This window comes from Emys orbicularis, chromosome 22 (genome assembly GCF_028017835.1).
Source record: "Emys orbicularis isolate rEmyOrb1 chromosome 22, rEmyOrb1.hap1, whole genome shotgun sequence".
Lineage (NCBI taxonomy): Eukaryota > Metazoa > Chordata > Testudines > Emydidae > Emys > Emys orbicularis.
The window spans coordinates 13,137,799-13,163,280 of NC_088704.1; the positions used below are offsets into that span (position 1 = coordinate 13,137,799).

Consider the following 25,482-nt stretch of genomic DNA (forward strand, 5'->3'; position numbering starts at 1 on the left):
ATCAGACATGGGGATTACTCATAAAGTGCAGAGTTGAATGGTTCTGCCTTGCTTTTGAGGGGGGGAGGAGAGGAGAGACTTATAGGTGATTGTACATATTAGGACCTTAATGGACCACCAAAACAAACTACTTTTCAAAGCTGACAGGTAGCAATGTTTTATTTCTTTAGAGTATCTGTTTATGTAATTGTTTGACTCTAGTACTTACCAGTTTCCAGAAGCATTGACATACTTAGATGTACATTTGCAGTGAGAATGTTGCTCTTGAAGTTTATGTGCAAGAACCTGCTGTTTCTTACAGCTGTTGTCTTGGTAGATTTTTCTGTCTCCTTGAACAATTAATAGTAAAAAGGTACTGTAAATACAAAGGTTAAGCATGTAGTTGGATTGGTTATATGCTGAGCATTAAGTGGAGCAGTAGGAAGAGCAGTGAGGTTGTGTGGAAAATTAGCAGTCCTCTCATTTTATTCCTTAAACCTGCTTTTAAATTAACTTCTCTTAGCTTTAAATACAATACTACTTGTAATTTTTCTGTAACTTTCTTAAAAAGAGAATTTAGTACACACAAAATGTGCAAGATTGACAGGACTGTAGATAGAAGTAAAAAAACAAAACCAAAGCAGATGTTGCATTGGCAACAGTAGTCTCCATGGAGTGGCCTTGAAAAACTGCCTTGAAAAATTTGAGCCCTGGCACAGGCAATTCATATTCTCTTTGTTCTGATGAGTGGTTAATAATGAAAAAATGAATTTCACTTGCCTGACTAAAGCAGCTCTCTTCATGAGGGAGTAAACAGAACTTTGCAAAGCTGCTATAGAGAGAAATTGGTGAGCTGTTTGTACCAGGAAAGGTTCTTGCATATGTATCAGTATACAAAAAGGAAGTATTTGCAGATGAAGGTATAGACCAGGGGTCGGCAACGTTCGGCAGGCGGCTCGCCAGGGTAAGCACCCTGGCGGGCCGGGCCAGTTTTATTTACCTGCTGACGCGGCAGGTTCGGCCGATCGCGGCCCCCACTGGCCGCGGTTTGCCGTCCCGGGCCAATGGGGGCGGCGAGAAGCCGCGGCCAGCACATCGCTCGCCCGCGCTGCTTCTCGCCACCCCCGTTGACCCGGGACGGCGAACCGCGACCAGTGGGGGCCGCGATCGGCCGAACCTGCCGCGTCAGCAGGTAAATAAAACTGGCCCGGCCCGCCAGGGTAAGCCGCGTGCCGAACGTTGCCGACCCCTGGTATAGACAGAAAACTTTTTATTTTATTTTATTTTATTTTATTTTAAAGAACACTTTAGAAAAATGGAGGCATAAATGCATGTAACATTAAGAAATGAGATTTCTTTGTTTTAATAATTTGCTGATTCAAAATCTGAAAATTCAAAGTGGGAAAACATTTTCAGTATTTTAATAACTTTTTAAATAAAAATTAACTTTGTTTCCTTAATCTTTTATTGTTCTTTATAGTTAACAAGCACAAGCCATGGATTGAAACGACATATCATGGCATAGTTACAGAAAATGACAACACAGTACTCCTGGATCCCCCCTTGATAGCCCTGGATAAAGATGCACCTCTGCGGTTTGCAGGTACAGAATCTATCTTTGTTTTTCCGTTGATGTAAGTTCTTGTTTGTTGGAGATGCTGTGTGTTACTCAGCATTTTTTTTCTCTAATGAACTGCAGCTTAAGAATGCTTCCTAAGGTTTTCCATAGCAAATGTTGGTTCATGATACTGGGTTTGTGTTTAAAAGATACAGCTCTTCTAAACAAGAGGTTGTTGAATCTTGCGGACTATAGGTGTTATACTTACACATTTCACTTCACTTGTACCAATCTGTCTGGATGTTCCTTGTGTAGACTCTAACCGTCTTTTAAATACTTGTGCTCCAGATAAGTTTTTGCACCATTCAGCACAGAAAACGTTCTGCGAACGTCAGTTTTCTTATCATTCTGAAAGGACCCACCATTTATCTTCATAGTCTTCTGGGCTTGTGCTGGTTCTCAATTATAGACTGAAAGGGTTTGGTGAGGATATGATTAATTGCTACCAAGATTAATGTTGTGTTCCTTTTGCGCCATTTTTGGATTGAGGTTTTCTGCAGAAATCCAAACTGACTAGGGTCAGTTTATTCAGTAATCTTGGATAATCTTGAAAATGGACATCCTTTTCTATCTCTACAGTCACTAAGTCTAGTAGTTAGTGCTATCCATATGCTTCCTCTGTGTTAGCAGATGAGAAGATATCTTATTTGTCTATCCTGTTTTCTATATTAAAGTTAGTATTCTGGAGTGTCTTAAGCATCTTTTTTTTTATCCCAGTAATATAGCTTGTTAGCTGAGGATCATTTAGCTTGAAGTATAATGTTAGAAATCTGATTGCCAATCAGAGTAGCCTGGGAAGAATTCCCCATTCCTCTTGGTAGGGAGACTGACTGTTCCTCTTAAGCCCTCTCAAGTGACCAGCCAAAACACCTCATGGTCCTGTATGCAGAATGCCTTAGTTTCTATATTGAAAGTGTATGAATGCATCATATAAATAAGCATTTTGAAGATTGTTTGACCTGTTCTTGCCATAGGGCAGAAAATATGTCCAGAAAATTGAGTTTTGCATCTTGCATACTGTTCTATTTATAAATCCATGGTACACCCACATCTTGAATACTGCGTGCAGATCTGGTCGCCCCATCTCAAAAAAGATATCTTGGAATTGGAAAAGGTACAGAAAAGGGTGACAAAAAATGATTAAGGGTATGGAACAGCTTCCATATGAGGAGACATTAATAAGACTCGGACTTTTCAGCTTGGAAAAGAGACAACTGGGGGTGGGGGGAATATGGTAGAGGTCTATAAAATCGTAACTGGTGTGGAGAAAGTAAATAAAGAAGTGTTGTTTACTTCTTCTCATAACACAAGAATCAGGAGTCATTCAATGAAATTAATAGGCATCAGTTTTAAAACAAACAAAAGGAAGTATTTGTTCGCATACACACAGTCATTCTGTGGAACTCTCTGCCAGAGGATGTTGTGAAGGCCAAGACTATAACAGGGTTCAAAAAAGAACTGGATAAGTTCATAGAGGATAGGTCCATCAATGACTATTAGCCAGGATGGGCAGGGATGCAAAACCATGCTTTGAAGTGTCCCTAGCCTCTGTTTGCCAGAAATTGGGAATGGGCTACGGGGGATGAATCACTTGATTTACCTGTTCTGTTTGTTCCCTCTGAAGCACCTGGCTTTGGCCACTCTCAGAAGACAGGATACTAGGCTAGATGGACCTTTGGTCTGACCCAGTATGGCCGTTCTTATGTTCTTATAGTGCTTACTTCTGGTAGCTAATCATAAATGTACATCGTATCACTTTTATATCCCTTATAAATCCCATCAAGTTACTATGGCATTATGGTAGTACTTAAAGGCCCCAATAGAGATGGAGACTCATTCTAGTAGGTGCCATACAAATACATAGAGTGACAGTCCCAGCACCAAAGAACTTGTAATATAAATAGACAAGAAAAATAAAGGGAGATATTGTTATACTCCTTTTACAGATAGGGAACTCTGAAGCTCAGAGTAAGTGATTTGTCCTAGGTTGCACAAGACATCTAGGAATTGGATCCAGATCTCCTGGTCCACAAGCAGGTGCCTCAACAGCAAGACCATCCTCTTGCTACTGTGCTTCAAATGAACACTAAAGAAAGCAGTCTCTGCGCTATTGGATAAAACGTTAGTTGTTTGAAGATAGGCTGTGCTTTACTTTTCACATGGGAATAATGGCTTTCAGTTTTAGCAACAATTTCTTTCTAAAGACTGTTTAAAGATACAATAGCCAACAATGGGATATAAATATCCCACAGATAGTCTCTTTGCTTGGGCTAGATATAAGAAGATTGTGTTTGAAGGACATTTGGCATTTTCAGCTTTCAGCCCGAATGAGATGTTTGTCTTCAGAAACTTTCTTGTACAAGTAAAATCTTAAAGAATCTAGAGTTCCTGTAAAATAATTGGAACTAGAAGCAATTCAACATTTTAGGCCTTATCAAGTTTAGGAATTTATTTTCTATTTGCAGCCTGGCAATAAAGACTGGAGATGATATGAAAATGAATTTACTAAATCAGCAGCCAGCTGAAATATTGAGTATTCTAATTGTGTCAAGTGTTATGGATGTACTGGTCACAACTCCCTAGCTAAGACTGCACTTAAAGCATGGATTTAACCTCTTTATGTATGAATAATAAAGCATATTCTGCCAAATATATAGCGCTTACACTTTAAGTACAGAACTAATTTTACAAGAATTTACAAGGCAATCCACAAATTTATTTGAGCTGACATTAATTTAAAACTGGGTCCTTTTGACACAGGGTGCTAAGCTTCTTAGTCTCTTTTCCTTGTCATGAATGTTCTTAACAGGATGATACTTTTAGCTATACAGAAAGTTTGAAGAGTAACTGAAATCTTACATATAGGCCATAATTTGAAGAAGTAGGCTGTAGCTGAGTTATAAATGACTATATCTAATTGTAGCTATGTAAACTACAGACCGGGTCAGGTCAACAGCTCAGGTAATTCTTAAGAGGAGCCATCATCACCCATCTTATATAGCTAATTTACATGAAATAATTACATTGGTTGTAATAAATCCATGATAGGAAGACTAGATAACTAGGGGGAAAATGTCTTTTAAAAATCTGTTTAATCTGGGACCATAAACACTTAACATTATTATGATTTTAAAAACTTATCAGTGTCTTTACAGGACAGAGTTAAGGTTCTTTGGTGTCTTAATGTCTTTGGATTTCTTAGGTGTAACCCTAACCCTGAATTTCGTGAGTTTTGGAATGATTGGTTTAGAGAAAACTGCTGCATCCTGTAATGGTTCACACTTAAGTTAATGATATTTACACTTAATCTTTAAAACTAAATTAAAATGTAGCTATCTTGGAATTGGAGACTGTTCTAATTTACCAGATCCTCCAACAGCTAACTTAGAAAGATACTCATCTGTAGCAAGAACAGACCTAATAAAGTTCTAACCATCTAATTAATGATCTCCTCACTTGCGTGCATCTGTCCTTTCTACTACAAGGGAAAAGAAAACAGTGCATAGAGAGATGGCTGTCAGTAAGGGTATGTAGAGCAGTTACCAGCTTGCTTCCTCCCCAGTGATTCTTAACCATGGGTATTCTTAGAATTCCATGTTGTTCTACAGGTATGCACACAGACTATTAAGCAAAAATTAATCTAATAATGATATCGGAAGACAGATCTTCAGTCCTATTGATTAGGAAAAGAGGATAGGACTTCTTTCTTACTGTTCAGAAATATTTTAAATGCTTGCCTTAATAGTAAATTGACGCTATTTAGTAGTTTGTGAAAGCAACAGTTTAGCTGTTCTGTATCTGCTGGGCCGTAAATGTCCTGGTATAATTAAGCTTTAAGAAAATACTTGCAGGATATGTTCAAATAGCATATCAAATTTGTAAAGGGGAGGTTCAAGATTAGAGCATCATGTTACTTTACAAAACAACTCCTGTGTAGTGGTAGCAGTAAAAATATGTATGTAAACCTGGTTTACCTTAACAAGTGCCTGTGACAATTGTAAGTTGACTTAATTGTAAGTTTTAAATAAACGTTAATACTGTGACTTCCAAGAAAACTAAAATTAGCAAAGTCCAAAGGGCAACAGTCTCAAATTGGCTAAGATCCTAGACTTTATATGATGTACGTAAACAAAATATACAGAGGGCTTTCCTTTATGTATTCAGAGCTGGTAGACTTGTATTTAAATTCCTGATGAGAAATATATTATGAGAATTTATAAAATGTTAAGTGTTTATGGTCCCAGATTAAACAGATTTTTAAAAGACATTTTCCCCCTAGTTATTTGTCTAGCATTAAATAGGTCAATACTCCCAATTTCCTTTTGAGGAGTGAAGATGTGGGTGTGGTGCTGAGTCGGCATAATGACCTGTTCTGGATAATACTTGGTGGTGACTTATGCACATCTTAGAACATAGAATAGTATTGTCATTGTCCAGCATCATTTATGTGGGTGTTTAAGTGAGAAGCCCTATTAGAACAATGACAAAATATTGTCACAGCAAAACAAAGAGCTTCAGATTAATTGTCTTATTCTGCTTTAAGTGGTAAAGACTTAAATTGGTTAGAAATGCCAAAATTTGTGTCGCCTAAAAGAGTTGAAGTCCTAATAAACTGCCCTCGCTCAGAGAAATTAAACCACTTCTTGAACTCTAATTTGGTTTAAAAATATTTAAACTGAGCTATTTTAACCACTCTGATCATCCTCCATGTTATCCATCCAAACCCGTCAATATGCTTTATAATGCATGGAATTGTGGGACAAGGAACAGCAGTATTTTATGATTCATTAATATTGCTTTGCTCACTTGAATTGCACTATGGATGGTTCCCTGCACTATGGTTTAACTGTGATTACACATTCAAAGAAGCTCAGGTGTTTGAAGCTAAATGTGATTATCCAGATATCTGCTTCCAAGTTAATTTGAATGATTGGACATCTGGAATATAGCATATTTAAATAAAAGCAGGGATCTGAATGTGGTCCTACCAAACTGCCTTGTCTCGCTTTCTGACTTCAAAGTAGCCCCTGTGCAAACAATCTTGCTGATACACAATAGGATATCATGGGAATGCCTGGGAGGATGACTGACAAAGTTCTGCAGTGAACCCTGTGTGAAAGCACTTCTACACTACAAATCCAGCTGTTGGGAGAGTATGGTCAAATATGACTTTTTCCTGGGAAGGCTATGGACAATTACATTTTGCAGTATAAATGAGATCAAATGATGTGTTTTAAAAATCAAGCTAATGCCTTAAATTCTTAGCATACAAGCAAATTCTATCTACACTTCAATAAGGAACTATGCTTTTATGGTGCTTGTGGCACTGGGTCCCTCAAAACTGTTGAATTTGCAGTGTTGGACTTTAAATGGGTTTAAAGTAGCACTTTGAGATGATCCACTGGTGGAATTGAGATTCTTCAGCATGATTATAATAGAGTTTTAAAAAGGTACCGTAGTTAACCACTCTTAAGCAATGTTATTTAGCTTTCCCCATATTAATAAATATAAAGAGAGTCCAAGAAATATTTTTGTGGGTGCTAGGAATCTTCGTGTTTGGAGAGTACATGCGTATGCAACTCTGAAAAATGCTCTTGTAGCGTCTCTGTTCATTCTCTTGAAAAACAAAAAACACTTCTGTTAGCCCCTTCCTGGAGATGTGTGTAACTCACATTTTCCAGTGGGTGACTGCTGTTGGTTTTTCTCCACACTGAACTGCCAGCTCTTGTTTGTTTAGGGCAGAGAACTGTGCTGACGTCCTGTCTGCAGCCTGCTAATGTGTAATGCAGCAGTCAGCTGGATAGTGGCTCTAAATAAAGGGTAGGTAGGGAAGATGAATGGCACAGTTTGTGTAAAGGGTGAGCTTCCAAATGACTGCCACACTTCAAAGTCCTAGTAACAGAATGATACATGTCTGGAATTTGTTAGAACATATTCATACTTTCCCTCTTTGGAAGAAATTTTTTTCTCTCTTTGGAAGGTAGCTGGAATGAGATGCTGACTCCAATATTTTAAGAAGAATTTAGATATCAAACTCTTTATGCCCTCTAGTTCTAATATTTTAAAAACTAGTTTTCAGTTAAGTATTTTGCATCAAAGTGCAGCATAATACCATGAGAGCCTAAAAAAAAAAAATTACTCTCATCAGAGCGTGCTGCAACAAAACAGTAAAAAGTTCCATGATAAAGAATATCCTTAAGGAGACTGGATTATTTTATGTTTTCAGGCTACAGTAAGGTGGATAAATAATCTTGTTAGTTTATATTGAACTGTATCTAAGTTTTGCTTAGCTACAGAGATGAAAATGTATCAAATGATAAACTAATATTCAACTTGCTAATTGATTTACATTCAATTGTAAATCAATTCTGGGTATGGCAGGGATGGAAACATGTTTCACCTCAACTCCGGAATGAGATCAGAAAGCTCTGACAAAAAGCATTGCTATATAAAGTATATATAATATATAGCATGGTGCTTGTTCTTACTGGGCCGGCTTGGTGCTTGATGCATTATGTGGAACTTAACTTTGCTGTGTCAAGATGAAGAAATTTACTAAAAAGAATTGTTTAATCATATGAAAGCTCTTGATGTACCAGGCTCCTGATTTTTGCTGCATAATCTCCGTTATTAGTTGTACTGATTTAAGGTGCATATTATCCAGGCGCCAGAATATTCATCTGCACATTATCTTGTGCATCTTGATATGTGCTCTGTAATAGTACCTTTAATTTGTTTTGGAGGGAGGAGAGGGAGCCTGCCCCCTTGAAATATTTTGTGCTTTAGGGAATTGAAATGTTTTGTTTTTGCCTCTTATGGTAGAGACCATTTGGGAGGAAATAGCTGGTAGTATCTGACACGCTCTGCTCAAACTTGAAGCTGCATATGGCCTGTTAACAGCAATTTATCATAACTAACAGTTCTTTATGGGCTTCAGCTTTTTGATGCATAAGTCCCTTTCTTTGTAATGTCAGAGTTTTTGTACCGTAATGTTTTTTAAATGGGCTTTTTACTAAAATAAGATCTCATTACAATGAAATGGAAAAGTTAACATATTGGGTAGATTCTTGTTCTGATAAATTGAGCTGTAGTATATCTTGAGCAGAGATTTTAATACCCTAGGGAGCATCTGGAGACACATGAGTATTTATTGGGAAGATTAGTTGTGGATTACTGTAGTGGAGGGATGCCAAGGAATGTAGTACTTGAACTGCCTAGTGGCAGAGGTTGGCATTGGTGCTAGAGTTAGAGTTCAGTTCACCAAGAATTGAACAGCTTTTTTTTTTATGTTTTATTTTTTTTAAAAGACAACTGTCACATTAACACACTTCAATACGTTAACCCCAACACTCATTATTGGGCTTTCTGCCATATTATGTCCCTACAGTTATGTAGTCTTCTGTAATCTTAATGCCTTGCTCAAAATGCTTGACTCCCTAGGTGAGGTGGGGTGCTCAGTATTTAAAAGCTTGCAATTGTTCTATAGTCATTTTTCGTTATTCTGTAGCTTTAGCCAGGAATTCAAGCAGCGTACAGGTTTTTTGAATAATTATTTGATTAAAAATACCTTAAAATTCAGGATTATACTTATATGCTATGTCCCTGGAATAGTTTATATGGAAGCCTTAGGAGATCATAAACGTGGTACATTAAAATAAGGAGCTGATTATAAACTTGTGGGTTTACTTTAAATGGGGTCATCAGGGATAACTTCATAAGAGGTAGTTTCAGAAACTAGCTCCTTTATAATAAGGTTCCACTATTTAAAAGTGAGGCATTCTGCAGTAATTTTTCCTTTATCCTGTAGGATATGCGTGCTTTAGTTTTGAACCAATATTTTGTCTTGTACTTATAAACATAGCATTGTTCTGTTTGCTGCATAGATAATCCCTTTTCAGAGCCAAAATTTGTAAGTTTTTACTAGTTGCACAATTATGTATTACTAAAATAAATGAGAATTAACACTGGTTCCACTTGACTTGCATATTAAGGGTCAACTTTGCTGTAACTGCATTTCAGATCAAAGAGAATAGTAGTCATAAAAGTGTAATGTTCAACAGTGTGTAACAAGTGCAAATTCATAGTTTAATAACACTATAATTTCTGTTTGGAGAAAGCATACTGTCAGCTGTGTCCAGTAATCATGTGTTCAGATTCAAGTAGTTAAGGAGCCGGGTGTGACTGGGTAAGAGGAGTGGAAATTATTCCTTGTTCATTAAGTCTGGAAAATATGCTTGAGGGTATGAATAAATGGGGAGAGGAGAAAAAAAAGTTGTTCACAAGTTAGTTTTTATGTTCAGTAAACTGCTTAAGTTTAACATAAATGTTCATTTTAAATCATGAATTAAAGAAATACTGTGAAGCTAAATTTGACGTTGAACTTAAAGTTTGCAAACACAAGTTATTATAGAACCTATACCAATAGAAATGTTTTCAGGACGCATAAAAATCCAGTGGCAATGAAGAAATCTTTGCTGTCTGCAACCCCATACGTTGCATCATTTAGTATGAAAACCTGGTGGTGAAACTGATGAATGTGTGCATTGTTCAAGCTGTGAGAAATGTAAACTGTAAATAAACTTCATTAATGGTGAAATGTAAATTAGATTTACAAAAAACGTTAGAAACGTGAAGTGGGGATAATAACCTTAAGTAAAATTTTAAAAAGCCAAAAAAATCCCTATTCAAGATCTATTCTTTAAATAGAGAGACTAGTAGACACTAAGTTCAGTGAGAATTAAACTTGATGGGTACCTCTGCAAAAACACAGAAATTCACTAAGTATCTACCTGTTTAACACATGAATATCCAGTTTTATCACCAATACCCAATAAGGGAATATGAAACCTTTTTACAATCTGAAGGCAAGTATTAATTTAACCTGAGAATTTCACAGTGTATGATAAACTGAAGGCTGAGGTTAAATCATATTAGTGAATGAGGCTCTAGATTTGTAACAGTTAAGACCACTGGAATTTGTTCATACAATTTTGTCCAAAGCTTTTCTGTGTAATGTGTGCATCTTTGACTTTTTCCTTATTTGCTCCCTCTTCAGTCTTTCCTGTATTACTGACTTGGGTTTATCTTTTCTCCCTTTAGAGAGTTTTGAGGTGACAGTCACCAAAGAAGGTGATAAAGGGTTCTTTCTATCCCTTTTATGAATATTAACCCACTAACTTTGGTTATGAAATGGGGAATCAGCACCTAAACAGAAGATCCTGTCATGCTCTTTTACCCCCATTTTATTCTCCCAGTTTTTTTCTATTTTAAAATATATTGATAGAAATTGTTATGTAGCCAAACCCTTGGTTAGAAATATCTTTAAATCAGACATCCATTTGAACTGTTTGGGATTATATTTAGGATATATGAACACTGCAGTTAAGCTTTGGTTAAAAAATAGTACTTTCACTAGTAGCTTACATTTTTGGGGCATCTTAGGTTTCTCCCATACATTTTGAGAAGAAGTAATATAATTGCCAAAACATAGCCACAACCTGCAATACACTTTCCTCACTATATGATTAACTAGTAATCGTAGATCTGATTTATAATCCAGTTTGTAAATAGTTTTAGATATAATAAAAGTGATTTATTTTGTAGGTTTTTTTTCCAGGTCTGTTAGAAAGAAAAGTCTGACTAGAAAGAAATATCTAGTAAATCCCTCTACATGAAATAACTATCAAGATTAACATAATTGGTATATTAGTAGACAGCGTTGAAATGGATGCCTGAAAAGTTGGTATTTCTACCTTTCTCATTCAGTAGCTTATTTTGATTCCCTAATTTTAGCCAGGTACATTGCACAGGAAGACTTTGTCCATTTGATCTGTTGACAGAATTTCTGTAATTATGGTGCTGAACCTATACCTGAAGCTTCTTCACCTCTCAACTTGTAAATGTGCATTTTAACCTTCTGCTTTGGTCAAAGTAAACAAGCTGCCCAGCTATTCCCAGTAGCTTGGCATAGAAGATATTACCAGTGGCCTTGGCTGTATGCTCTCATAAGATCTACTCTTACCCTAGAGCTATCTCAAGTACTCCTGTGAAATGCCTGTCTACGTTTCTCTTTTGTATTCCTGCATGAATGGATGCAAAGTAAACAAGTTGCTTGGAAGGCAGATGTATGCTTTTTTTTACTAAAGTTCCCAGAACTCACCCATTTTAAAGCACAGTGCTCTTGCTTTGTCCACAGACCCTCACAAATCCCTGGCTGCAAAATACTGAGTCATTTACATTTGAAAATGCGTGGAGAGGTTTTTGACTGAAATTCTAACCTGTGCTGCTTTGAATCTCTAGGTGAGATTTGTGGATTTAAAATTCATGGGCAAAATGTCCCCTTTGATGCTGTGGTAGTGGATAAATCCACTGGTGAGGGAATAATACGCTCAAAAGAGAAACTTGATTGTGAACTACAGAAGGACTACACATTCACCATCCAGGCCTATGATTGTGGAAAGGGACCAGATGGAACTAATGCAAAAAAATCCCACAAGTAAGTAAATCTGTGGGTGGCTGAGGGGAAGTTCAGTTTAAGTAGTCTTCTGATTGATGTGGCCTATAGTTTGTATATTTGAAATGAACGTAAATCAGGTGATTCTGAAGGCTTAAAAATTATATTAACGCAAGTGGGTCAAAGCAAAAACGAGAACTGCTTTGAAGTTGCTACACCTAAATTCTAGGGTGTAGTGACTTATTTGTCCTTTGACATATTGACACCTCCGGAAGTTCCACAGGAAACTAATGTGCTAAATTAGGCAGCAGAAATACTGAGGGAAGCAGTTAAAATCCCATGAGGTCAAGGCCCTCAGAGGGAAACTGAGCTGAAAGTAGTCCAAAGAAAATCTCTCCAATAGGTGTTAGTGTTGTGGAGGGGTAAAGGAACACCTGTTTCTATAATTTCCAAGCAGCCTGAATAGAAAATCAAATTGCTGGTTTAAGATTCCTCTCATTCTAGATTAAAATGACAGTAACAAAGCAATCTGCTCTTTATGTAGAGGGAAAGGAAATAACCACATAGTAACATCTGCTTCCAAAAACCACTCAAAAATAATACAGCACTTTGGAAGAAACATCTGTACAGCATGTGGCAGACTACTGGTGGTGCTCAGGAAAGAAGGGCATAAACAAGATGAGGATTGGGTCCGGAGTAGGCATCATTACTTTCCTAGGGAAAGTAATCCCAGCTGGTATACAAGCATGGGAAGCCTTTTTGTACGGAAAGATGCTGTAGGAAAAGTGGTATTTAGGTAAACAGAGTATTTGATAATACAACCAACTATTGAAGAAATACTCAAAAGGGAAAGATTACAAACCACTTCAGAGACCGGGTGGAATTCTATCCTCTGTACAGCGTGGCTTCATGTGACTCCCTCTGCACAGCAGCTGTTCACTTTGTAGTAGAACTTGCAATTTCCAGCCACTTTTCCCCATTGCTCCAGGAGATGGACCAAACACAAAATGTAAATGCCAATTCCCATCAAAAGGAACATTGGCTAGATGCAAAAGGGAAGACAAGCAAAGTCAACAGTTTAGAGCAGGGGTCGGCAACCTTTCAGTAATGGTGTGCCGAGTCTTTATTTATTCACTCTAATGTAAGGTTTTGTGTGCCAGTAATACATTTTAACGTTTTTAGAAGATCTCTTTCTATAAGTTTATAATATATAACTAAACTATTGTTGCATGTAAAGTAAATAAGGTTTTTAAAATGTTTACGAAACTTAATTTAAAATTAAATTAAAATGCAGAGCCCCCCGGACCGGTGGCCAGGACCCGGGCAGTGTGAGTGCCACTGAAAATCAGCTCGTGTGCCGCCTTTGGCACGCGTTCCATAGGTTGCCTACCCCTGGTTTAGAGCAAGCCCAGTGCATGGGTAAGAAAGCAACAGCACTGGGATACTTGCTTTTTAGAGCATCAATTAATGACTGCTTAACACCCCCCCCTCTTGCCTTCCCCCCCACCCCCTTGTCAAAAACCGCACTTCCACTTTGTGGGTGGCTAGGCTCTTAGTTATCAGCTCTGTATTGCTCATTCTCTTCGTCTTGAATTATGTTACTCTAATACAAATTATTGAGAATGTACTATCCTGAATCTCCTTAACTGATGTGTGGCAATGAAGTTAGTTTCTTCCTGCTGATGAAAATGTATCCTGCATTAAAGAAAATGTAAATGTCTAGTGGGTCTCTTTGCACTGCATTTGTTGGCCATATTGGCTAAAATAAGCCCCCTTTAAAAAAACAAAAACAAAAAAAAAACCCAACCAAACAAAAAAACACTTCTTAGGTAAGCATTAGAAATATTTACTTCTGGAGGAGGGATGCATTAATAAAATGTTTCCCTGTAGTATTTTTACATTCTTGACACTTGTTCCATCATTCACACTTTGCTCTTTGTTGTTTTCTTCATTGACATATTTTTCCATTCTGTATTTACACATATACTATGACAAGTGCAAGAGGAAAGGCACTGTGGTCCCAGTCTTTCTGGGATTACTTGGCTCATGATAAACTATTTTAGGTGGGTTTTCTGCTACTTTTATATTCTCTGACCTTTCACTTCCACCTCCAAAAAATGAGTTAATTGTGTTTTAGCTGACTTACACAACTTGGTGTATTCTTATTGAAACAAAACTAGTCTAATGTTCTTGATTGAGCCTTTAGTCTGAAGCCTGACTTCTGATTGTCATTGTATATTTGTTTTCCATATCAAATTGTTAATTAAAACATAAAAATTAAGTGTAATATAAGCTTGATATCTGGTGGTGCATGATAGAAAGGGATAGTACTGTGTTTGAAGCACAAAATTAATAATCAGATATTAAGGTTTTATTCCCAGTTTTCCACAGATTTTAATTTGTTTTAACCTTTCTTTGCCTCAGTTTTCCTCTGTAAAATGGCAATAACTTACTTATTGCACAGGGGTGTTGAGGACTTACTACTCCTGGGGGAATTCTGCACCACTGCGCATGTACAGAATGTATGTCCCCCACAGATGTCTTTGCTTCCCCGCAAAAAAATGACTTTCTGATGGGGAAGCAAAAGGAAGCCACAAGAGCGGTCATGCGACCCTCCCCAGCAGTATGTTTCAGGGCAGCCGACAGAGAGGTAGGTCACTGTGGGGAAGGGGGCAGGACTGGGCAAGACCCAGCTGGTGGCTCCTACCCTGCACCTAGCTCAGCTGCTAGTCCCGGCTGGGTGGGGGAGGATGGGACTTCCTCTGCCCCTGCACGGCATCCAAGGCTGTGTCAGACCTACCCCCAGACTTCTCCCCCGGCTGTAGGAAGCTCTGCAGTCCTCCCCATCCCCATTTCCTGCACCCATTGCTCCTCAGCTGCAGGGGGAGGGATCTCTGTACAGGGAGCTGCTCCCCCATCAGCTGTGCATCCAGACCCCCTCATACCCAGACCCTCCCAACGAGCCCCACTCCCCCTGCTTCTGGACCACCTCGACAAGCCACCCACACTCAGATCCCCAGCATACTGAGCTCCAACCAGCTGCGTCAGGATCCCCACCACACTGAGCCCCACTCCCCCAGCATTTGGACCCCATCACTGAGCCCCACCCCCACACCAAGACACCCCTCCTGCTGAGCCCCAACTACCTTCACATGGACCCCCCTGCAGAGTCCAGTTGCACCCAGATTGCCCCACACAGAACCCTCTCAACCCACACCTGGATTCCCCCCCACACACTAAGCCCATCCACACTTGGATCCTGCCTTGCTGAGCCTGCCTGCCCACACCTGGCACAGATGGGCAGGGCCCTGGGGTATTTCTGGGGCAGGCCCAGTCCTTGCGCTGTGTCAGGGTTGGGTTGAGCCTCACCACTGAGTCCGTGTCCCAGGGGGGAAGCTGCACAGTGATCTCCCACCTCTGTGCAGCCGGTGTCCTGTGCTCCCCAATGCTATGCTAGAGCCTCCACATTTATTTGACAAATAAAATTTGCAGAATTTTGGAGAATTTTAAAATATTGTGCTCAGAGTTGTTGTTGTTTTTTGGTGCAGAATTTTAATTTTTTTTTTATGCAGAATGCCCTCAGGAGTAACTTATTTGTGTGTAAAGAACTTTGAAATCCTCTGACGGAAGGTGCTATGGAAGTACAAAATATTATTTATTTATCTTCTGAGAAAGGAAAAATGTATCCTGCCTTAGTAGAGGGGTGGACTTGAGCTAATGAGTCTCTTCCACCACTGGCTACTATTCTTCTCTGAGCCTAAATTTTGGTGGGGAGCTTAATGTGTAAAATGTGGTTCTATTCCTATGTTCGTTGAATGGCAGCTGTGTAACATTCCTATTTCACCCAGTGTTAAAAGCTGACCATTCTGTCTCCTCTCCAGAGCAACAGTACATATTCAGGTGAATGATGTTAATGAGTATGCTCCAGTGTTTAAAGAGAAGTCCTACAAAGCAACAGTTATTGAGGGGAAGAGATATGACAACATCCTGAAAGTAGAAGCTGTGGATGCAGATTGTTCTCCCCAGTTCAGCCAGATATGCACCTATGAAATTGTAACTCCAGATGTTCCCTTTGCTATTGACAAAGATGGTAAGAACCAAGGAGGGGGGAGAAATTGTTCTAATTTGGTACTTTAGAATAATGTTACAAATGTGGTCAATGTCAAAATAAAATTAGTGCTTCAGAGTATTCTATTACAAACTTACTTAAATCACTCCATTTTCTAATCTAGTTCTACAGTGTAACTGAGCAGACATGTTTTTGTGAGCATTTTGGATTCCTATTTGAACTGTGTATAATATAAAGTAGGTTGTCTTTCACTGATAGTACCAATCTCGCTATTTCACCTTTCTAACATATCTAGCTTCCACAAGTCTACATTCAGTGCTGCACTCAAACAGCAGTGACTTCAAGCGTGTTTGCTGCTGCTGAAATTGTATTTTGTTGGAAAGTGTCATGTGTGTGTGCCCCTCCCCCCCCCCCCCCCCCCCCGAACATCTTAGAACCCAGGGACCAAAGAGAGAGCAGTTTCTAAGGCGTTTGCTGTTTTGGTCAGGAAGGACAGTCTTTTTCAAACTTCTGTAGCTTTTAAAAATATCGTGTTTAATTGTGGGCTTTATTGAAGAAGCTGGTTCCAAGTTCGGGTCTTATGGGATCTTAACCATGAAGTACAGAGCCTATGGTCTCCTGCTGTTTTGTCTTTTAAAAATAGCAATGTAGATATACCACGTTCTAAACTAGCTGTTAAGATGTTTTTCTTTCTATAACTGTTCTTCTGTATTTAGGATTGGTTTTAAATTTATAAAGCTTGAACAGCAAACACCACGTAAAACCTTATTTAAGACACTGAGAGAGGGCTTGAGAGGTTACACTATGGAGTGGAGGATGCTGGGGTCAATGAAAAGTACTAATTTAACTTGCTCCCTGAACTGTGTAGACCACACAAAGTTACAGTCCTCGCTCCTTATCTGCAGACAGTTAAATCTTTGGTTTTATTAAAAGATTTACACTAACATAATGAGCTGTAAAAAGACAGTGCTAAGACTGCATCTGCTGCTGTATTTATTTGTGTTAATCTTCTGGGTTTAATCTTAAAGAATTGGGTTTGCTGTTTAGGGTATTACACCCACATAAATTGAGGGAGGGGTTAATTAAAGCTTAATTACATGTGACTATCCAAGTCTTAGCACCTGGAGGGGGAAAAAAGTATACTTAATGAAGCTGAGTCTAAAAGATGAACATATATTCACTGTTAATTGGCTCTCCACTATTGCCAGGTTATATAAAAAACACAGAAAAGTTAAACTATGGCAAGGAGCACCAATATAAGCTGACCGTGACTGCATATGACTGTGGCAAGAAAAGAGCTGCTGAGGATGTATTGGTGAAGATTAGCATTAAGCCTACATGCAAGCCTGGCTGGCAAGGTTAGTTCAATCCCCTCCTTTCACCAGCTGCTATTACTTTACTGCAGTTAAACACTGGTAAACACCAGAGATCTCTAATCTTATTTCTTTGTGTGACTATACAGGCTGGAGCAAAAGAATAGAATATGAGCCTGGGACTGGTTCTCTGGCTCTATTCCCCAATATACATTTGGAGACCTGTGATGAACCCATAACTTCAATTCAAGCAACAGTGGAACTAGAGACTAATCATATTGGGAAAGGTTGTGACAGAGATACTTACTCTGAGAAATCTCTTCACAGACTCTGTGGTAAGAATGCATTGATTGGTTTGAAATTGAGTAAAAGTCTTCCTTTGAATATAATCTTTTCACAAGTCAGAATAAGGAATATCAAACGAATGGGCACACTTAATAACATGCCAGTACAAAAGTTGCCCCAAAATCTTGTCTAGCAGACCTTATACTTGGTGAGCCTGACAGTTATTTGAAAACATCAAGTTCAATCTCATCAGAGGAAGAAGAATCATTATGTTGTCCCCTTCCAACCTCCCTGTTCTCCTATTTTGGGCAGTAATTTCTCACTGGTGATAAATGCTCCAGAATTGAATGGCTGGGTGTGTGTGGATGGGCATCGTTATTGAAAACTGTCTATTTTTCAAGATGCAGGATGAATGTGGGTGTCTTTTCAGAGGCCATGATGAAGAGATGGATTATAAAGTGGAGAAAATGTGGCCTGAAATGAAGGACTTCATTTAAACCAGCTAAATCTATGTTTTGTTGCATAGGGGCTAGAGGACCCTTTTGCATTCACCTATGCTATGATTAGTAGGATTAAAATTCATGAGCCCCTCTGATGCAAAATGAAAGGATGGAAATTATGGGCCAGTCTGTCAGTGATGCTCAGCACCTTCAGTTCTAGTTGAAGTCACCCAAGAGCTGTGGGTGGCTCAGCACCTCTGGAAGTCTGGCCATATGCTTATAATGGCCTGTGTTGCCAAACCGTCTTTTTATTGGGTGTGAGAAGGAAATTGCACTTCTCTTCCCAAAGTGTTAACTGAGGCTATGTCTACATTACAGTTTTGTCGACAAAAGCTATGCCGCTTTAATTAAACCGCTGTTGCATGTCCGCACTATGCTCCTTGTCGCCAGAGTGCAGCCAAACTAGCAGCTCTTGCATTGACACAGAAAGCAGTGCACTGTGGGTAGCTATCCCACTGTGCAGCTGGCTGCAGGGTGCTTTGGGAAGGGTTTGCAATGCCTCATGGGGCAGGTATAGCATCACTTGATGCAGATTTCTCAATCCCATCTTCCATGGGCATCCAACTAGATTGCCAGCCACTTTTAAACGGAAGTGTGGGGGGAGAGTATGTGTGGGGGAGAAACAGAAACTAGCATGTGTTAGGGGAGTGTGTATATGAGAGATACTGTGTGTGTTGGGGGAGAGTGAGTGTGTCAGCATGCTGTCTCTTTAAGTTCAGACAGTGGCTGGAAGCAATCAGTCCTGAGGCAGGGAGAGGGGGAGCTCCCCCATCCCCATTAATCACCGCCTCCCTCCCTGGCTCTGCACAGCAGTTGTCCTCACTCCCTCCCACTTCCAGCAGCAGCCTGTCTGCTGCTGTGTTCCTGTTTCCCCCAGGGAAAGCAGGATTTTGGGTTAATGATTTGCTGTTTGCTGCCACATGCTCAGCTGTCAGAACTTCCCAGAGATTTGAAAAGGGAGGGGCGCATGCCGGTGTAACTGTATGCAGTGCAGTGGAGTTCGAAACAGTGAGCAGAGCGGTCATGGTGGGCATTGTGGGATAGTGGGGGAGGCCAGTTATGGCGACATAATGAATGGCAGTGTCTACACCAATGTCGCTTTAACTTTGCTGCAAAAAGCTCTATGTCCCTTGTCAAGGTGGTTTTATTTTGTCGGCAAAACAAGAGTTTTGCCGACAAAAGTAGCATTCTAGTATGTACATCTGTTTTGTGGGCAAAAGATGCCTTTTGCTGACAAAACTGTGTAGTGTAGACAAGGCTTAAACTTATTCTCTATCCCTTATCTCTCCTCTTTAGACTATTTTCTTTATAATGGTGTAAGTTTTACATGAGCAATTCTGCTTACTCAAGGGCTGAACTTGACTCGTATGTAGGTTTTAGCTGGATACGTGTGTGCAGCGGTCTTATTATCTGCTGAAACTTTAACCAATAACATCCATATTTGTGAATTTTACTTAATATTGTGGCAGTTCCTGAACTGCTGGCACTATTAGTCAATGCCGAAGTCTGGTGTGCTTCACTATGACATCAGTTACCCTGGATTTGGAGTGCTGAGTAAACAGAATGCTGAGCTTCTTTTAGGAAGTGGATATTTTGCATGATTAAACAGCAATTCCTGTGACTGATTTGGGCTCTAAAGGGAATCTCATCCAGCCCTCTTTAACCAGAAGAAGTAAAGCTCTCAAGACTGGTAGAGAGTTATAACAGGAGAAAAGTGGTGTCATCCTCATGACTCAGGAATTCAGGAAGTAAAATGCCATTAATGTGTGATATTATGACTCCTGGCGTAAACAGCAACAAGGAGGCTCTAGGTAGGCAAAGCCTAGAGAGCAAACATTGTTTGCTAGATTGGATGTCTACGAAGAGGTTAAATGGCTGGAACAAGTAATTCAGAGCTGTTAGGCCTGACAATGTTTAACTACATTGCAATTAAATTTAAAATTGCTTGGTGCATGACACTAATACAGGATCCTTACAGCTAATGCGGAAAGGTTAGCAATCAAAACAAACAAACAAAAAACAATTTGGTTTGACACCAATTCTTAGTTTCCTTCTGGGTGTTTTTAGTAATATACTTCTATTGTAGGTGTTTCCTCTGGCACAGCTGAGCTGCTTCCCCCTCCAAGTAGCACTGCTAACTGGACAGTAGGACTTCCTACCGATAATGGCCATGACAGTGACCAAGTCTTTGAATTTAATGGCACTCAAGCTGTCAAGATTCCAGATGGCGTTGTCACAGTCAATCTAAAAGAGCCCTTTATGATTTCGGTGTGGATGAGGCATGGGCCTGGTACCAAGGAGAAGGAGACAATGCTCTGCAATTCAGACAAGACAGGTTTGTAAATACTTCAGTTATAAACAGTCTCTCTTTGGTTTTGGTGATATATTTGTTGCAGGTCACTCAAGGCTCTGAAGCTCTCTTTTAGATTAGATTCACTTTGGAAGCAACAAGCTACACTGAAAAACTCACTTTTATTCTGGAGTAATGCCCAGGTAGGGAGTTATATTGGCATAGAACTGGAACAGTATAATTATACAGCTATAGTTCTGCTGATCAATTTTCCTGTGTAGACAAGCCCTTAGAATATTTAGTTTCAGTTAGATAAAGGGAACTTGATATCCAGGTTCCTTTATACTGTAGAGATTTTAGCCATTGTGATATACAAATTGATCTGGCAGTATAATCTGTTTAGATTGTGTTATTTGAGAGAACCTCATTCTTGATACCTCATGATAATCATAAGGTTATATGCTGTAGCTTTAGCAATATGGATCCTCACTCTTTTTGTTTTGTTTTGTTAAGAGGATTGAATGTGGAATATTTGCTTCTAGGGGAAAATAGCTTTCTCCCTCTCCCTTCACCCCTTCCATGATGAAGCTGCTTTTATCCTTTGAATAGTTTCTGTGAATGCTTCAAACACCATCATTTTGAAGATGGTATTTGTGATGCGTTCGGTCACCTGACATGCTGAATTTACCTCTGAGCCCGTTTTCCTTGCCAGCTTGGGACTCCAGAACCCTGCCTTGTTGAGCCAGACATGCTAGCTTGCTGCAACACAGACCCAAGTCTCGTCCATGCCCCCCAGACTGCAGACTTTAACCAAAATCTGCTCAGCAGGTCACTTATCTCCAGCACCCAGACACTCAGTTCCCAATGGGATCAAAACCCCAAATAAATTCGTTTTACTCTGTATAAAGCTTATATAGGGTAAACTCATAAATTGTCCGCCCTCTATAACACTAATAGAGAGAGAGTCACAGCTGCTTGCTCCCCCAGGTATTAATCATTTACTCTGGGTTTATCAATAAACAAAAGTGATTTTATTAAGTATAAAAAGTAGGATTTAAGTGGTTCCAAGTAATAACCCTTGAAACTATAGCATGCTTGATTTCTTTTAAATCTGTCTTGTGCTCTCATTACTTATTACTATCCTGTAGGACGGTATTAATAGCACATTTACATATCAGTCATGTAGTTTAGGGTTATGTGAATTCTTGACTATCATTTCCAGTTCTAGAGTTTTAGGGCACAGGGCAATGGGAAAGAGTAACATTAATGTAACCTTTTGTGCAGATATGAACCGGCACCACTACTCTCTTTATGTACACAATTGCCGACTTGTTTTCCTCTTCCGCCAAGATCCTTCAGAGGGAAAAACTTACAAACCTGCTGAATTCCACTGGAAATTGAACCAGGTTAGTATGAAAGGGTACTTGTTAAGAAATTTACAATTTAAGTATCCATAGGAGCCTAAAACAGCGTGATAGTTTTAATAGTAAATTAAGTCTTTGTGGAAATCCAAAGGCCTCATTCCACAGTTTACTAAAATAAACTGAGCTGTGTTCTATAGTTCTAAAGTTTCAGGGCCATATTCTGCTATCCTTATTCATGTAGAGTCACATCTTGCTTCTTTAGTGTTCCTACAGAAGTCAATGGGGATTAGTTATGGAATACTGAGTTGAACTGTATGAGTAAGGGTGGTAGAAACAATTTACTCACTTAAAGCCAAAGTGTTTAAAAGATAGGAACCAGATTTGGTGGAACTTGTCTCCATTGAACACAATAAAAAATGAATGACCATTCTACTTGCAAGTATTCCCATGTGTTTATAGCAATTAAGTATTTGTGAGCATATGACTTTTTTGTAGGTCAAATAATGTAATAAGATAACAGATAAACTTTTCTTTAATCCTTTTGCACACTGGAAGAAAAATTTTCCTGACACCATGTGCATTGCTGGCATTAGATAAGCAAACTGGCTAATTGGTACAAGCAATTTGTGTAATATTGGTAGCACTCATGATCAGGAAGACTACCATTAGAGAGTTTAATTTTATTGGACCAATAAATCTGAGCAAAATAAGTAAATTTTATGTGGCTAATAGCTCTCATATAGAGGTTCCTTTAACTGCTTCCAGCTAATGTTGGGGATCTGTTTGTTTGCTGCCAGTTATTTAAGCAGTAAGATCATCTGAATTTCTGATGCTGGAATGTAACCACCCAATTAGTAACATACTAGCATTCTTCACATACTGGCATATGCTGCTGTGATTATAAAATGGCCTTGTGCATACTTATAGGGAGTTGGTAGCATTCCCATAATTGCAACCAGCTTCCATTATTAAAGATCTCAAATTTTGGCTTGGGAAAATTTTTTCCTGGAAATTGCCATATTTATATACTATTAGACAGAATACTTCAGCAGAACTGAATGAAAATCTTGTCAAATAATGTTTTAATATGGCAGTGTACTAAATGTACTCCAGTGACTGCTTTGGTGGAACTCTGTTTTTAAACATTACCTGTCGTTCTCTTCCCAGGTTTGTGACAAAGAATGGCATCATTATGTCCTCAATGTTGAATTTCCAACAGTGACGCTCTATGTAGATGGAGTTTCATATGATCCTTTCCCAGTGACTGAAGATTACCCACTACATCCTTCCAAGATAGAAACTCAGCTGGTAGTTGGAGCATGTTGGCAAGGTAACAATTAATTTCTCATCTCCATGAATGGTTAGTTCTCTTCAGGGCAATGGAAGATTGCTTTTTACATCTCCTACAGATTTTTCCTCTGTCCCACTATCACATATTTCTTTTTTAATGTAGTCACTTTTTCTGGAATGCCATTGTACTCATCACCCATAGGTGGATATGAAATACCAAACTACATCTAGAAATGCCAGGCAGGGTTCCACTTAAGTGATTTCTGTAATAATTATGGGAATATAGTCAGTTTTATTTTTGGTAATACTAACAAAAGTACATTTTATTCTTAAGATTACTAGGCAGAACCTTTGCTTTCTAACCTAATTTGAAACAGACTTTAGAAAAACCAAGCTCTCATTTTTGGCCATGTTTCCATATGAGGATTTAATTAAGTAACAATGTTTTCTCTTGAGGATTTTGCCACTTGTGGTTATAAAAAGAAGAAAATAGCAGCAGTTTTATTATATGCAAACTAAGCTTAAATTGTGATTCTCTACAGGCTGCTTAATGCTGATTCACAGCCTATAATACTGGTGACGCTTACTCATCAAAAGCTTGAGAAAATGGGGCAGGTGTCATCTGAACATGGAGCGTTGGAAGTAGATTACCAAGGCACTGCAGTGGGCTGCTCAGTTCAGTGCATTTTGCTTACTGATCAAATTACTTACAAGTTGGAAAACTGCTGATCTAGCTAGAAAATCTTGACCTAATAGAACAATACTTTTTTAGTAGAACAAATATTGGATCATAGATATTTTACTATAGGTCTTCAAGCTTATATCAAACTATTGCATCTGCATACAGTACATAGGACATTCATAGAGCATGCAATAAGGAGAGTCTTATGGTGCCTCTCCTTTCTCTGAGATTTGAGGCCTTGGAAAGATAAAATGACAGTCCAGGGGTCAGAATAAGCATTACGTATTTTGAGGGGCCCATTACCTTTTTAATACTTGCTAATTTGCAAAATTAATTAACTTGCAACCAGTCTCCCAATCATTAGCGAGGTTCCAGTTCACTTCATTTATTGCTATATAGATGGCTTTCAGATTATCCCTTTTGTTTTGCTATAGTGCAGCAGCAAGTGGAGCGGTAACTAGCTTCCAGAGAGCTGAAGTGTGCCGGGGAAACCAGAAATATGCCAGCTAAATATCAGGAATGCCCCAAGGCTTCGATATAGGCTCTTGTATCCTGACACAAGCCCAATCATTTTTACTTGTAAATATTTGTGTTCCTTTGGCCTCCACATGGAGGTTCCCTATAGTGATGTGTATTAGCACCACTATATAATCCTTTCATTCCTTCCTGCTTCCATCCTGGCCATTGCCAGTAATGGACTTGAAATGGGGATGCTAAAACTTTGGGGTTGCGGACTTGTGGGTCTGTCAGGGAATTCTATTGAAAACCTTATTTTAAGAGGATTATAACTCAGTCAAAGAAGAATTTATGCCAAGAGTGAAACTAATGCTTAAGGTCTTGACCTGAGAGCAATATTGTTTGCTTTACCAAACTTTAAATAAATTGATTTATATATAAAGAAGACTTTAATACTTTTTCCTCCTTAAAGTTATGCTTTCTAAATCCTCTTTAACATTTTTATTCTCCCACTCTTTTTTTAAAAAGCTGCCATTTCAAAAATTGGCCTATTAATATATGCAGTATTATTAATTTGGTCTGAATTATTGGTCAGTAATGGCTCCTTTTGATCTGTCCATAATACTTTTTTCCTTAGGAGATCTGTTAACATAGACTTTAATCTCCCCATCATACCTGTGAAGATGGGAACATGAAGTATTCTAGCTGCTGGGTTTGGCAATGGTTTATATAAGAAAATCCAACTGTGTGTCCAAGGCTAAAACTGATTAAATTCATACCAGTTGTGAAGAGCTGATTGGGATATAAGCAGAATATGCTTGGTGAAACGTACGTGTGTGTGTGTGAGTGATAACAAAGGTTACTTACAAGTCCCTCATTACTTGGTCCCTTCCCCATTGTCCCTATTCTTTGTCTTGCTTTTCTACAGAATATACAGGAAATGAAAATGACAATGAAACTGTGCCTGAGACATCTGCAGGTTGCTGGAGTATTTTCCGCTACTTTTTTATTTCATTTTTAAGCCAAGACATTGCTTCATCTCACATATAGCATGAAATGCAGGCATTGCGTTTTGGCCACTGATGCCCCCCACATAATCTGCTTCCGGGCTGTTTCTTCATTGTACTATTATTTCCAATGCTTCACCTCCTGATTTTATTTTTATTGCATATAAGTGCACATC

General features: G+C 38.8%; 1 protein-coding gene across 1 annotated transcript in view; it reads left to right on the forward strand.

The window, feature by feature from the left end:
• The window catches only part of CLSTN1 (calsyntenin 1), a 57,508-nt gene that overhangs the window by 21,858 nt on the left and 10,168 nt on the right, over positions 1–25,482 (forward strand). Inside the window, exons 2-11 of the mRNA XM_065421474.1 lie at positions 1,460–1,582; positions 10,697–10,726; positions 11,897–12,092; positions 15,932–16,140; positions 17,328–17,477; positions 17,582–17,767; positions 20,304–20,552; positions 21,792–21,913; positions 23,039–23,201; positions 25,228–25,278. Coding sequence (XP_065277546.1) covers positions 1,460–1,582; positions 10,697–10,726; positions 11,897–12,092; positions 15,932–16,140; positions 17,328–17,477; positions 17,582–17,767; positions 20,304–20,552; positions 21,792–21,913; positions 23,039–23,201; positions 25,228–25,278 — 1,479 coding nt within the window. The remainder of the gene's footprint in view (positions 1–1,459; positions 1,583–10,696; positions 10,727–11,896; positions 12,093–15,931; positions 16,141–17,327; positions 17,478–17,581; positions 17,768–20,303; positions 20,553–21,791; positions 21,914–23,038; positions 23,202–25,227; positions 25,279–25,482) is intronic.